The sequence below is a fragment of the Apodemus sylvaticus genome, chromosome 3, assembly GCF_947179515.1.
Source record: "Apodemus sylvaticus chromosome 3, mApoSyl1.1, whole genome shotgun sequence".
NCBI lineage: Eukaryota > Metazoa > Chordata > Mammalia > Rodentia > Muridae > Apodemus > Apodemus sylvaticus.
In genome coordinates, this window is record NC_067474.1 from 159,536,662 (window position 1) to 159,550,772 (window position 14,111).

Sequence of the window (14,111 nt, forward strand, 5' to 3'; positions counted from 1 at the left end):
AAAACACAAGGTGATGGCTGAGTGTGTAGGAATATGTTGTCTACATCAACTTGACAGAAGCTAAAGTCACCAGAGAGGAGGAAACCTTAATTAGAAAATGCCTCCAGAAGATCAGGCTGCAATCAAGCAAGTAGGGCATTTTCTTAATTAGTAGTTGATGGGGGAGGGCCCAGCCCTTTGTGGGTGGTACCATCTCTGGGCTGGTGGTTCTGGGTCCTAGAAGGAAACAGTCTGAGCAAGTCACAAGGAGCAAGCCAGTAAGCAGCACTCATCCATGGCCTCTGCATCAGCTCCTGCCTCCAGGTTCCTGCTCTATTTGAGTTCCTGCCCTAGCTTCCTTCAGTGATGGATTATACTGTGGAAGTATATGGCAAATAACCCCTTTCCTCCCTACTGGCTTTTTGGTCATGGTGTTTCATAGCATCCATAGAAACCTTAACAAAGACAGAATACTTAAAAAACAAGTGTAAAAAGTGGGTTGGGTTCAAATCTCCAGCACCTATGCAGCAAGCAGGATGTGGCTACAGACACCTATAAGCCAGATCTATGAAGGGTGGAGACAGGAGGATCACTGGGGCTTGCTAGTTGCCAGCCTAGTTCCAGATTCAGTGAGAGTCCCTGTCTCAAGGGGGTAAGGTTAAAAAGAGAGACACAGAAGGGCACCGCACATCTCCATGTGCAGCACTCATACCTCAACCCCACCTCCTTCTTAATTCCCACATCACTGTGAGCACTATCGAACTGAAGTCATACAAGGAAGGAAAGATGAAATTTGGTTCCTGGTCCTTCAAGGTCCAGTCCATCGAGGCAGGGAGTGTGTGGTGGTGTCTGTTCACATCACATAGAGGTGGTGACTCCGGCTGAAACTTGCCTCAAAGTGCATTATAACGGCGACAGCAATGACCTTACTTCTCACCACAGAGACAGCCAGGCCATCTGAATCCAGGAAGGGAACTGGAGTCAGAGTTGAGAGGATGGACTCCAGCACTTAAAACATTCAAGTGTGGGGCAGTGAACCTTCACCCAGAGCCCAGATAAGCTTTGAGGACCTGCGTCTAGGACCTAAGACTGGCCCTGGGTGCAGACACAGACTGGAGAAGGGCTTGGTGAAGTCAAATGCTTTTAAAAGGCAGCTAATAGTGACCATGAGAACTGCTAGCTGGGCTAGATGCTTTATCCCCATCACTTCCCAGCCTCTTGCCAGGTGAGAATTCAGTCCATGTTGTCAGTCAGGAAACAAGTTGCAGGAGTGTGAAACTGTGGCTGGGAACTGGCTGAACTCCAGCTGAACCCTGGAGGCCTGCCTCTCCTGTAGTAGCCATAACCTCCACTATCTCCCATGACAAAGTGGCCCCATGCTTTGTCAGGGCTACTGATACATCCTGTGGTGCTCAGATGACAGGAGAACCCATGCCCTGGGGTCTCCGAGCCTTCCCGGGACTTCTCCATCCAGGCTTAGAAGACCCCAGAAGACAGAGAAGCCGGGATCCCTCCTCCTGCAGCTCCCTGGCAGGACCTGGGAATGTTTTTGGCTGCCTGCTCAGCCGCTTCCTGTTCCAGCTTCCCTAAGTTCCCTGTGAAATCTGCTCTTGGGACTTTTGATGCCCCTGCGGTTTGGCTTTTGTCACCCCGTCTGAAACGTTTATTGTACTTGCAAGACCATAAAACTAAGCATGGAACAGTGTTCTTTTGACACACCCTAAGTACTCTGTAATGGCTCAGCAGGCCTCACTGACCAAGCTTCTCCCCACACACTGGGCTTCCTGCATAGCTGTATTCTTCCTGGATCTCGAGCCAGGAGCTTTTTCACCTCAGGGTCTTTGCACTGGCTAGTCTTGCCTTCTGAGCCTTACTGGCTTAACCTCACAAAGGTGGAGCTAGGGTATTTTGGGAAGCTGTCCCCAACCTCATCATTGCAGACACTCTGTCCTGGGGCCCAGATAAGCCTAATTCACAGACTGGGCTTTGAGGCATGGTCTCTATATGTAGCCCTGTGATGACCCAGGAGCTGACTGACTATGTAGACTAGGCTGGACTAGAACTCACAGAGATGTGCCTGCCTGTCTCTGCCTTACTAGCGTGTGTGCCACCACATCATGCACTGGATCTTGAGCCACTGTCACACCTGCCGGACAAAGGACCCCTGGGAGGAAGGCTGTGTGGCAGGAATTCTTTCCTAGCTGGTCATGGCTCAGAGTGTGTGTTTTTGGAAAAGGGGTGCTATGAAGAAAAGATCTTGAACAGAATGTCATGTGTTCTGGAAGGCACTAGAACCAGGAGGGACCGCCAATCCTAGCATTTTATATATCTAAAACACAGCTAGACTTCTGACTGAAATGAAGAGTTTCCAGGGTACCTCAGTCAGCAAGAAGCAAGCTGCCCATTGTGGGAGCTCCAAGAGAGGCAAAGTATCAGGCTAGTCTAAAAGTAGGTTTTGGAGGACTAGCCTTAGAACCAACCATGACTGAGAATTTTTTTTCCTGAAATCTATGTGGACTATCTTGTGGCCTCTCTGAGGGAACCCTCTTATATGCAAGAGGAAAGGGTCACTCTGAACAAGTGACCACTGGGATGGAAGTGGCATCTCTGGGAAGCCCACGGCCTTCTCAAGTTGAGACCAACACCCATTTCACAGATGAGAAAATAGAGCCCTGAGGTGAGTATGGTAAGGCTCATTGAAGGTCATGCTGAGCTCTGACTGACTCAGCACTAGTAGGAGGTGAGGACCACAGAAGGGTTTGGTCACTAAGGGTGCTCGTAGTCTGCAAAACTCCATGGGCCCATCAGGAGTGCAGTCCGCTCTGTCTGAGGACTGAAAGTTACTGCGAGAACAGTTTGGCCTCACACTTTACCTACTTGCCCCATTTCCCCAGCACAGAGAGTCAATGAGCCTCTTTAGATGAGGCTGCTCAGTTGTGAATTTCCTATCTGCCAGGTCCGTGAGCCAGAACAACCTTTCTTAATAAATTTCCCAGCCTCAAGCATTGTGTCATAGCCACAGATGGCGATGGCCTTCACTTTCTCAAGCAAGCTCCCTAGTTGGACTCTGGGAGAACTGGGCTTTGACCCTGACTGAGCACCAGTTCCCCAGGTGCAAGAGGAGATATGCAGAGAACTGAGGCTGGGGGCTTCCCTTATCCCTGTACACTCAGCTCAGTGCAACGCTGCCCAAGTAAAGATGGCCAAGACACAGTCCTTGCAGATGCACTGTTGGGAAGGGAGTCAAGAGAGAGAGGGGACAGCTTGCAGGACAGCCCTCTTGTCCCATGGAAGAGACTGTCAGGTCCTGGAGATTCTCTCCAACTGCCTTGGAAAGCAACAGCATCAAAGAACTAGACGCCAAGCCAGGCAGTGATGGCACACGCCTTTAATCCCAGTACTTGGGAGGCATAGGAAGGTGAATTTCTGAGTTCGAGGCCAGCTTGGTCTACAGAGTGAGTTCCAGGACAGCCAGGGCTACACAGAGAAACCCTGTCTTGAAAAACAAAAACAAAAACAAAAACAAAAACAAAAAAGAACTAGACACCAACTGCAGATAACTGTTCAGGAAGTGATGGGGGCAGGGCAGGGTCCCTCACCACTCAGGGCTTGCCCCCTTGAGAACAGGGGCCTGATTCTTCACCATTCTAAACATCAGAACAGTTAACTAAGAAGTTCCCCATCAGGAGAGCTCCTGCTCCTGGCCTGTCTGCTTGGCCCACAAGCAGCAGGTTCAGCCGCAGGCTGAAGGCGAGGTGCAGGTGTGGGCTATGCTGCGGCGGAATGGAGTGTACGAGTGACAGAGAGCGGGGACTCTGAACTGGCTGCATGTAGCTGAAGCTCTGCCCTGCTCTGGGTGCAGGGTGGAGGAACCTCTCCTGCTCAGCCATAGAAGGCCTGGTTTCCACAGCCCCCAGGCTGCTCCAGTCGCATGCACGGCGTTTCCTCTTTTCCGAAGTTGCATGGCCCAGACCTGCTTGTGGGAAGAAAGCCCTGGAGAGGCCCAGGATCCATCCTATAAATACCAAAGGCAGCCTTGTGAGCAGAGACCCTTTATTCCCAGCGTCCTTAGAGGACAGGACTTGAACAGGGAAGAGACTGCCCGGATGGACAAGGAGAGATGTAAACAGCACACCGCTGGTCATGGGCTCCTGCCCTCGGCTGTGAGTGCCACGCACACAGAGAAAAGCCCCATCTGGGGGGAGGACAGGCCAGACCCCTGCCAGCTTTTGTGCTCAGGGCCTCCAACGACTCATCTCTGTGATCAGCCTTCAGCCTCATAAATCCTTTTTTTTTTTACAGGCCCTTAGGGATTTTTAGACAGTCAAAAATTGTGTGAAAGGGCCACTTTGCAAGGGAGTATGTCACTTTGTTGAAATGTCTGGCAGTTTGGCAGCATAGTGGCTCTAGACGGTCATTCCTCAGGAAGTTAAGATAAGAGGGTTACAGGTTCAAGGTCAGCTTGAGCTCCATACCAAGTTTAAATCTATCCTAGGATACAGAAGTAGATCCCATCTTAGAAAAAAAAAGAAAAAGAAAAAAAGAAAAAGTTGGGCAGTATCTTCCAGTGGCATCCATGTGATCATCATGACATGGCTTTGGGGTCAACTGTGAATGCTCACATATCCACGGTGTCCTTGCACAAGACAATGGGCAACTCTCCAGCCCACACACATCCCTCTGGTCAGTATCCAGACTGTGGTACAATGCCTCTGGTGGTACTCAGCCACTCCAACTTTTCCCCCATAGATGCAGGCGGTTTCAGAAACTCCCCTCGTGATTCTCAACAGGGTCCCAACTTCCTCCAGACAGCTACCAGCTAGTGAGTAAACAGAATTCTCCCTGCCTGACCCAAGGGTAAGTCCAGAGTCCCCAGGCTGCCACAGAGCAGATGTGTCATCCAGTTGGCTCCGTGTTTGTCATGAGAGTATGCAGGTACCAGGGGGTGAGCCAGGCTGGGAGTGACAGCAGCTTTTAGTGCTTAGTATGAAATGCTGGCCTGGGGTTCATCAGCCCAGTGACATTTGCCTGGCATGCACACGGCCATGGGTTCAATTCTCAGTACCTCAAAAGGAAAACAAAACAAAACAAAACATTAAAAGCAGATCTTCAGGTATGTTCACCAGCACTGCCTCCTCACAGTGGGGCTGGGATAAGCAGTGTAAACAACAGGGTGCCTTCGAAGACAGGCTCCAACCTGCTAGTCCTCACACCTGATCCTGGTGGATTAGGGACCGTGCTTCTCTGTTTCCAGGGTGGAACAGATAGTGGCACAAAGTATTAAGGACCTCCAGCACTAGAGTTCTCCCATTTCCGTGTGACGGGAAGTCCCTGGGCAAAGCAAAGTCTTGAGCAGCGCTGGGTGGGTGGGGTCACTCCAGTTGCTGAGGAGGTCCTTTGCCCTCCCTGTGTGATGGGTGCAGGCTATCATTGTGCCAGTGATGATGAACATTCATTCTTTCACTTCCCTCTGCCTCAGGAGTAGAAGCAATGGGTGCTGGTTCTGTTCTAGGGAAGCCATGTGTACAGTGAGAGGTTAGCAGCATGCCAGCAAAGCCATCGCTCGAGACCCAAGGAGAGAAGGCAGGGGGGCACAGACGTGCGGGCAAGGAGGCTCAGAACCAGCCTGTGGCTTCTGCCCCAATAGACACCAGCCTGATGGGGAGAGCCCACGGATGGGGCCCAGGGGCCAGTGCTCTCGACAGCAGCTGAAGGCTTCATTCTGGGCTACCTTGGATGCTGGGGCTTCAGTTCACACTGTGGTAGCTTTCCAGGTGCTAACCTGAGCTCAAGGGTATACTCAGCTACTCTCCAGCCCCAAGCTAACACTGGGTGTCACTTCTCAGAGACAGTCGTGGGTCCGTGGTCCTCTTTTCCTCCTTCCTCCACTGAGAACATGACCTCCGTGCAGCTGCCCAGGGGTGGTTCTGTCTCTTGCTCCGGGTAATGGGGGGCGTGGTCCACTTCTAGCTCAGCTTCCAAGTCAGACTCTGTAGACCCTGCTGGAGCCCGGCCCTCAGGGACCTCCGTTTTTACAGAGCCCACGATCACTGTGTCGGCCTTCATGATGTAGATTTTCTCTATAAGGCAAAAGGACGGGTGAGCGGGGAGAGACCAGGACCTCCGCCCACATCCACCTCAGCTGCTGGGTGACTTTGGACAGATACCACAACCACTCTGTTACACAGAGAGGTATTGATGGGGCTGTCCATGATTTCTTAGGCATGTCATCAGAGATGGACAGAAAGCAGTCAGTGCAGGAAATAGCAGGTAAAGAGAAGAAACAGGATAGTTAAGAACACGGGGGGGGGGGGCCGGCAGAGCAGAGCCACACATGCCCCCGCTCTTTGCAAGTGAGGCCCAGCGCTCCCACGAATAGCCCCTCACCATCACGAATCTAATCCTCTGCACAGCCAAGAACCTGAGGTCAGCAGGTAAGGTTAGGAGACACCTCCAAAGAAACACCCTTGCATGCACATGCCTAAGACAAACACCCTAGGTGACCAATGTGCCCCTACCTGCCTGGGACAGATGGGTCCCAGGTCCCAGGTCCCAGGTCCCAGGAGCTTCGTCAGTCCAGGCAAACTTGGCATTTTGGCCATGTTCTTTAGAAACCTGGGTCCTGATGCTCTGCAGCAGCAGCCAGGGGCTCCATGGTTCTATGTGCCCAGCCCCTGAACCTACCTCAACATGCTACTTCCAGCAAAGGGGATCATGAGTGTCAAGTGAATGGAAAATCCAGGCACCTAGCACTAGTACATGCTACAGTTCTCAACACAGGCTGGTGCTGGGAGTTGCTGGAATGGTCTTTCTATGCAGGGAGGCAGGGAAGGTTTTTTGTTGTGGTTGTTGTTTTTGTTTTTGTTTTGCTTTGAGACAGGGTTTCTCTGTGTAGCCCTGGTTGTCCGGGAACTCACTCTGTAGACCAGGCTGGCCTTGACCTCAGAAATCCACCTGCCTCTGTCTTCTAAGTGCTGGGATTAAAGGCATGTGCCACCACTGCTTCTTGGCTTGGAGTCAGGGAGTCTTAGGGAAACAAAGTCATCTTGCAACCAGGATGCCGAAGCCTAAATTCACCAGAATAATTGGCTCTACTCACTACTCACTGGGCACGGCACCGATGGCCTCAGGCTGGGCGCTGTACCACCCTGGCTGAGCCTGCCATGGACTCTGCAGATGGAATGGGGAAGCTCAAAAGGGAACTTAGGAGTGGGGGTGGGTAGACGCAGGGGGCACATGGATCCCTGCCTTTGGGTTACACCCTCAGATTCAGGAAGCCCAGAAGGTTCTCAAGTGCCCCGGCATGCCCGAGTGCATTGCACCATGCCTACTCTTCTATTTTGGTTTCCCACACACCCAGGAAAGAGAGAAGTGTAAGAAACAGGAGGGAAGGGCAAGAGAAAAAGATGAACTGTGTGTCCCATGGGCTCCCTGGCTGAGAGCAGGTCTCAGGCCCCACCCCACAGCCTCCATCAAGGCTTGCTGGGACTTTTATCTGAGGGGCTAACGAAAGATGAAAGCCAGGCTGAGCCTGGGAGCACAAACCTATAAGTCTGGAGAAGCTAAGGCAAAAAAGATGGCAAGTTCAAGGCTAGCCTGGGCTACAAAGTGAGTGAGTTCAAGCCAGCTTCGGTAAAAATCTGATTGAAAGAAAAAAGTAAAAAAGGGAGCTGGGGCTACGTGCACAATTGCAAGCTTGTAATATCAAAAAGCTTCGAGACCTGAGGGTCAGAAGTTCAAGGTCATCCTTGGCTGCAAAGCAAGCTCAAGGCTAGCCTGGGCTAAAGGAGACGCCCCCCACACCCCCTCGTCTTAAAAAAAATCGAACAAACAAATAAAACAAAACAAAAAACAATCAATCCAGAAACTAGAACAAAGGCTGGGGAGATAACCTAGTAGGAAAAGTGTTGGTTATACAAGTGTGAAGACCAGAGTTCCGTACTGGGTAGGTGTGGCAGCAGCTTGAATCCCCAGCATGTGGGAAGCAGAAACAGGAGATACCTGAGCAAGCTAGCTAGCTGGATTAATTGCATCCGTGAGCTCTGGGTTCAAGCGAGAGACCTTGCAAGATATAAGGTGGACTGTAATCAGAATAACCAAGTCAACCTCTGGCTTCTGTTTGCATGCATGCGTGCACACACACACACACACACACACACACACACACACACACATTGCAATTTTTAATTTTGAAAATTAAAACTTTAAAACAAACAAAGGCAGGTGGGATATAGCTAAGTAGTAGAACACTCCCCTAGCATGTCCAATCCCTGGTACTAAAAAGGACAGATGGGACCAGAGGTCAGGTACTGGGGTCACCTAAGAAGAGGTCACTGTAGGAGGTTGGTCTGATGCTGCTTGTATTCAAATGCTAAATAGTGGCTCTCACAATCTGGTTGCCTTGTTGCCACACACATACACACACACACACACACACACACACACAGACACACACACACACTCATATGCGAGTGCGTGCAAGGAGATCCTCAGGGATGAGGAAAGCAATACTTATATATACCAAATGGTGCTATGTAATCTTGCTTCCCAAGTTAGTTGGTCAGTAAAAAGCTAAGGCCTGTGATTGGGCAATAGATAGGAGTAGGCGGGTTTTCAGGTACCTGGTCGGGGTTTGCAGGCAGAAAGAAGAAAGAAGAAAGGACACAGAGACCAGGGGAGGCCACCATGAGAAGACATGACCTGTGAGCACATGGCCAGGAAAACCAGCAAGTAACACGGGACGTATGGCCGGAAAATAAGTTAGAATAGTTCCAAATCTGCCCAGTCTAGGCTTATGGCTTGTAAATAAGATACCTGGGTTGTGTGTCTTTCCTATGGGCTCGCCAAAATACTTCATTTTAGCTATGAGAAGGTCTCTCGTGGTTGAAGGAGAGAACTGACTCCCACAAGTCGTCCTCTGATTTCCACACTCATGCAGTGGCATACGCGCAAAATAAATATACGAGATGAAAGTATCTCAAGATGGCTCAGAAAGTAAAGGTATTCGTTTGCCAAACCCAAAGGTCTGAGTTTGATCCCTGGGACCCACATGGTGGAAGGAGACCACTGACAAGTGGTCCTCTGAGCTCTCCATGTGCACGTGACCATGCCCCTCCCAAAATAAATAATAAATAAATGAGAAAGAGAGAGAGAGAGAGAGAGAGAGAGAGAGAGAGAGAGAGAGAGAGAGAGAGGAGTTATTGGAGGATAATGTGTCTGCGTGGTAGGAGGTGTGAGGACACAAGAAGCCAAGGCCAGAGACAGGCTCCTGCTCTGTCATGCCTATGGGCCCTGATCCTCTGGCTTTACCATCACAGGCTGTCTCCCCCAGCTCCAGGGGAAATGCCCTAGTCAAGTTAAGGGAAGGAGAGGCAAGGGGGACACAATCAGAGAAGGAGGAAGCTTAGACCCACTTGTCCTTGTAGGAAACTAGACAGGGAGGCTGCTCTTCTGGTGTGCCACTAAGAGAACAAATGAGTCACCTGAGTTCCAGCGTCCCAGAGGACCTCTTACAGCCTTCCCTCAGCAGCCCTTCCCCATCCCTGGCCCTTGCCACCTCCCTCCCTGAACAGGCTCTGGCCCTGTTTCCAAGTTCCAAGCCCTTTAGTCATCTTGGATTCAAACGCCCGCCCGTTAGAACTCCTTGGAAAACTGAAGGAGCCTTAGGCAGTGTTTTCCCAAACACATTCTTTTTAAATAGAATTTAACTGAAAGCTGTAACTGCAAACATTTCTTTGAGACAAAGACAGCTCCAGAGCTCTCTCATCTCCACAGACTGACAGGGAAATGAGAAGAATCGTCACCAGTGCCCTTCTAGCATCAGGACGGAGCCAGCAACACTCTAGGGAGCACCGGCCCCTGGAGAGCTGGGGACTGTGACACTAGGGTGGAGAAGTTCAGCCAGAGAGCATTGACTTGTTCAGAGTAGACGGTGCTGAGAGACACCAACTCGAGATTTTTACATAGTGCAACTTAGAAAACCTTCAACCTTAAGATAGCACTCCCCACCCCGACTTCAAAGCCTAGCACTTCCCTGGGCTTCAAGGACTGGTACCTGGGCTTCAAGGACTAGTGACCCATCCCCTCTCAAAGTAACTGTGTTTGCCCAAGATAACCTATAACCTTCTGCTGAGCCATAAATTACCGCTGCTCTTCCCATTCCTTATGACATAGATCACTGCCTGAGCGTCCCCTCCCCTTTTTCTTTATAGTCTTCTTCTTTAAAAACAACAGCAGCAGCTGCACAGGGGTCAAACTCCTTTGTCCCTGTGCAGGACATGAGAGGGGCCCCAGTACACTGGAGAATTAAACCTCATGTGTTTGCATCAAGAACAGTCTCTCGTGAATTTTTTTGGGCGTCATCCTATCCCAAGGCTTGAGTGAGGATTTCCCAGGATTCAGGAGTCTTTCAGTGTGAGAATGCTACCTCCAGGACATGAGGGGGTAACCAGGCTCAAAAGGCCTGCTATAGGTGAGGAAATAACCCTGCAGAACAGCTTGGGGAGAACGGGGGAAGAGATAGGAGGAGGGAGAAGGAGATGAAAATTCAGAGGGAGAACAGATGACTCAGATGTGATGGGACAGCTGGCTGAGACCATCCTTGAACGGCAGAGTAAGAACCTAGCGCCCCATCCTGAGAGTGAAGGGGACAGTATGCATTAGTGGTCCTCAGCCTTCCTAATGCCGTGACCCTTTAATACAGTTCCTCATGCTGTGGTGACCCCCAACCTAACATTATTTCCACTGCTACTTCTAAAGGGTAATTTTGCTACTGTTATGAATCGCAATGTAAATGCTTTTGGAGATTGAGGTTTTGCCAAAGGACACTCAGCCCACAGGTTCAGAACCGCTGATGTGTACGTCTTGGGGTAGTGCGAAGTGAGGAGGGAGGCGGGGCTCAGAGGAGCCATAGCAGATGTTTTCCTGGCTGGAGGGCAGCAGAGAGGAGGAACAGAATGCTGGAGGGTCAGGGCTGACCTCTAGGCTTCCGCTGAGACCCGTGAGTGCGATGAACAAAAATCAATATTCCGGGACCCAGCAGATGTGGGGCTGGGACTCAGCAATTCAAGAAGAAAACCCACTCCATGCCTGCTACCCCAAGCCTCAGTTTCCCCAGCCATGAAAGAGGGTAAAGTCATTATTCCCAGAAGTTATGACAGATGTCAAGAGATGTCGCTAGTTAGGCGTCTGACGTCACCGGCCTTCCTTCCTTCCGAACCTTCTGGCTCTGTATTAGGCCAGTGGGGGAAGGTTCTCTTTCTCTTTAAGAATGACAAACACCGAGTGATGAGCCCTCTTAGTGTCCCCGGTACTCCCCGTGAAGTGACACCCTGGGCTTCTTCCTGGCCAGAAGCTTGATCTGGGGCAGACTGAACAGTGGCAAGGAATGCATGCCTTCCCCAGCCCCATCCAGAGCTCAGCACCCATCTCCCTTCTACCCACTTGATTAGACCAGGATGTCCCTGCAGGACTCACCAATCCTGTTGTTGGTGTGTTCTGTAGATACCCGGGGCTCTGGAGGTTCCCTGGGAGAAAAAGGACCCCCAGCTGTGCTGTCATCCAGCAATGGCAGGCTCTCCAGGCAGGCAGCCCCAATGTTGGCACAAGTCTCGACGGCTGGACGGCTCACTGGGCTCACCGGGCTCACCTTGTTTCCAGAGCTGAGATCTGTCACTGATCCACTTCTTTGCAGCTGCTGTGAACAGGAGTCAGGGTTGAGGCAGGGGCTTGGGAAGCCAATGAAAAGCTTTTAAAATTCCTTAAAGCTATCACAAGCTACCTGACAGCATAAGGTACTTGTGTAGCATACCCAAGAATATCAAGGTTTCATTTTGTGCTTTTGTTTGCTTGGTTTGTTAATTGAGATAATATCTCACCATACAGCCTTGGCTGATCTAGAACTTAATATATAAACTTGGGTGGCCCTGGAACTCACAGAGATCCACCTGTTTCTACTTCTCGGGTGCTGGTATTAAAGGTGTGCACCCAACACACATTTGTTTCGTCTTTGTGACAGTCTCTATAGCCCAGGCTAACCTCAAACTTGATATGTACCTGAGGATGACCTTGAACCCCAAATCCTCCTGCTTTCATCCCCCCAACACTGAGATCATGGTGCGACCACACCCTGGGTCTGCATGGCTGGGGTTCCAGCACAGGGATTTCTGCCTAATAGGCAAGCACTCCACTCTCTGAGCCACACCCTCAACTCATGTTGCCTTCGCTCTGTTGCTAAGCAACAGTCAGTCCTTCACACACTCTTGCTGCATCCAGGCTAGTCCTAAGTGTGCTGTGCCATCCTCAGAACCAAACTGCATGGTGGTAATCTTAGCACCCACACATCTTGCGTATGTATGGGGAAACGGAGGCCTGGAGGAGCAGAGTAACTGGGCCAGGGTCATGTATGTGTACAGTTAGTATGTTTCTAGCCAAGGATCTACATGCTTGCTTCTCCTCCAGCCTCACCAACTCCTGGTGCTTCTCCATATCCAGCTTCTGGGAGAGAAGTCTTTGACCCTACCCTAATACATTGAAAACAAAAAAAGAACCACATCTTTAGAAATGTGTTAGTTTGGTTTCTCACGTTTATGAGTTAGTACAAAGGGAAAGGAAATGCCTGGTGTGTGGCATTCACCTGCAGTCTTCAGAAGGACCCAGGGGGAGAGAGCCAGAGAACAGATCTATAGAATTTTGATTATTGGTTTTTACAATAATTTGAAGGCCAGGGCTGGGGATATAGCTCAGGACTGTAACGTTTTCCTAGCACTCCTACTTGATTTGCACAATAGGACCCTCCTCTGCGCCTACCTCCCCTCCACTAATTTTAGCCAGGCATGGTACAAGCCTCTAATCCTAACTCTTGCTAACTGTCATCCTCAGCTACATATGAGTTTATAGCCAACCTGGGCTACATGAGATCTTGTCTCAAAGAATAAGTAAAAATATGGGGCTGGAAAAAATGACTCTGTGGCTGAGGGTGCAGGCTGCTCCTCTGGAGAACCAGGATTTGCTTCCCAGCACTCACAGTAGCTCACAACCAATCCAGTTCCAGGGGATTTGATACCTTTTTCTTCTTCCTACAGGTACCAGGCATGTAGGTGGTGCACAGACATACATGCAAGAAATCACCCACACACATGAAATTAAAAAACAACAACAAAAAGGAGTAAATCGAGAAAACAGTAGCTGTTGTGAAAGCAAGCAAACATGACAGAGAGAGGAGAGAGAGACAGAGACAGAGAGTGACAGAGACAGAGACAGAATGACAGAGAGACAGAGAGAGACAGAGACAGAGAGAGACAGAGACAGAAAGAGAGACAGAAAGAGAGACAGAGACAGACAGAGAGAAGTGAAAAGCAACTTGCTCAATGGGGAAAAAATGTGTGTGAGCCGGAAGTACCAAGCACACAGGCAGGTGCCTCATCCTGAAGCTGCACTCCCTCCCCTCAGTTCGGGCCCCATCATCAGTCCCCTGGGAAACTGGACACAGGGCAGGTCTCCAGCACAAGTCTAAAGAGGACTCAGCGGGAGCCTCCCCAAAGCCCTGTACCGGGCTGCAGGAAGCCGTCTGTAAGAGACGCATGGTATGCGCTCGCACCCCTGCCCCCCAGGAGGCAGCTAGAGGCCCAGGGCTCAGCACCAGCTCTGAACTCCCACAAAGCAGGCTGAGATTCTAATGGAGCCACCAACTGGGTAAACCCTGACTTGCTGGATTGCCACTTCCTCTTTTACCAAATGTGACAAGAGTAGCAACTCCTGGGAGTCCCGAGGACTCTTGGGGGGGCAACATCTAGAAAGCATAAAGAAAGGTGTTTAGCAAGCCGGAAGTAGTGGCTCACACTTGGATTTCAAGGTCAGCACGGGCTGCGCAGTAAAAGCCAGAAGAGACGAGGCAGAGGAGGGAGCATGGGTGACTAACAGATGGTAAATGCTACCAGCTTGGCTGACAAGACTCCCGGAGGAAAGAAGAGAGCCTCCCTCCCGACTAGACTTGGTACCTCAGAGTAACCCAAACCAAGCTGCTGTCTGCAATCCCTGCTGGAAAGCCCCTGGTGTTGAGCCAGGACCTGGAGGTTGCTGTGGGGTGGAGCTCTCTCTCTGGTTGAACCATACCACGGGGCCCCAGGCCAACA

General features: G+C 50.6%; 1 protein-coding gene across 4 annotated transcripts in view; it reads right to left on the minus strand.

Annotated features, from left to right (window-relative positions):
* Positions 1-3,343: 3,343 nt before the first annotated feature.
* Positions 3,344-14,111, minus strand: part of Tnfrsf8 (TNF receptor superfamily member 8) — a 49,439-nt gene continuing 38,671 nt past the window's right edge. For 3 of the 4 annotated variants that reach the window (XM_052177999.1, XM_052177997.1, XM_052177998.1), the window contains 2 exons: positions 11,455-11,674; positions 3,344-6,059 (listed from right to left, as the gene is read on the minus strand). In XM_052177999.1, the coding sequence (XP_052033959.1) occupies positions 5,815-6,059; positions 11,455-11,674 (465 nt within the window). In that variant the 3' untranslated portion in view covers positions 3,344-5,814. The remainder of the gene's footprint in view (positions 6,060-11,454; positions 11,675-14,111) is intronic. The other variant, XR_007977139.1, reaches the window with a different exon arrangement.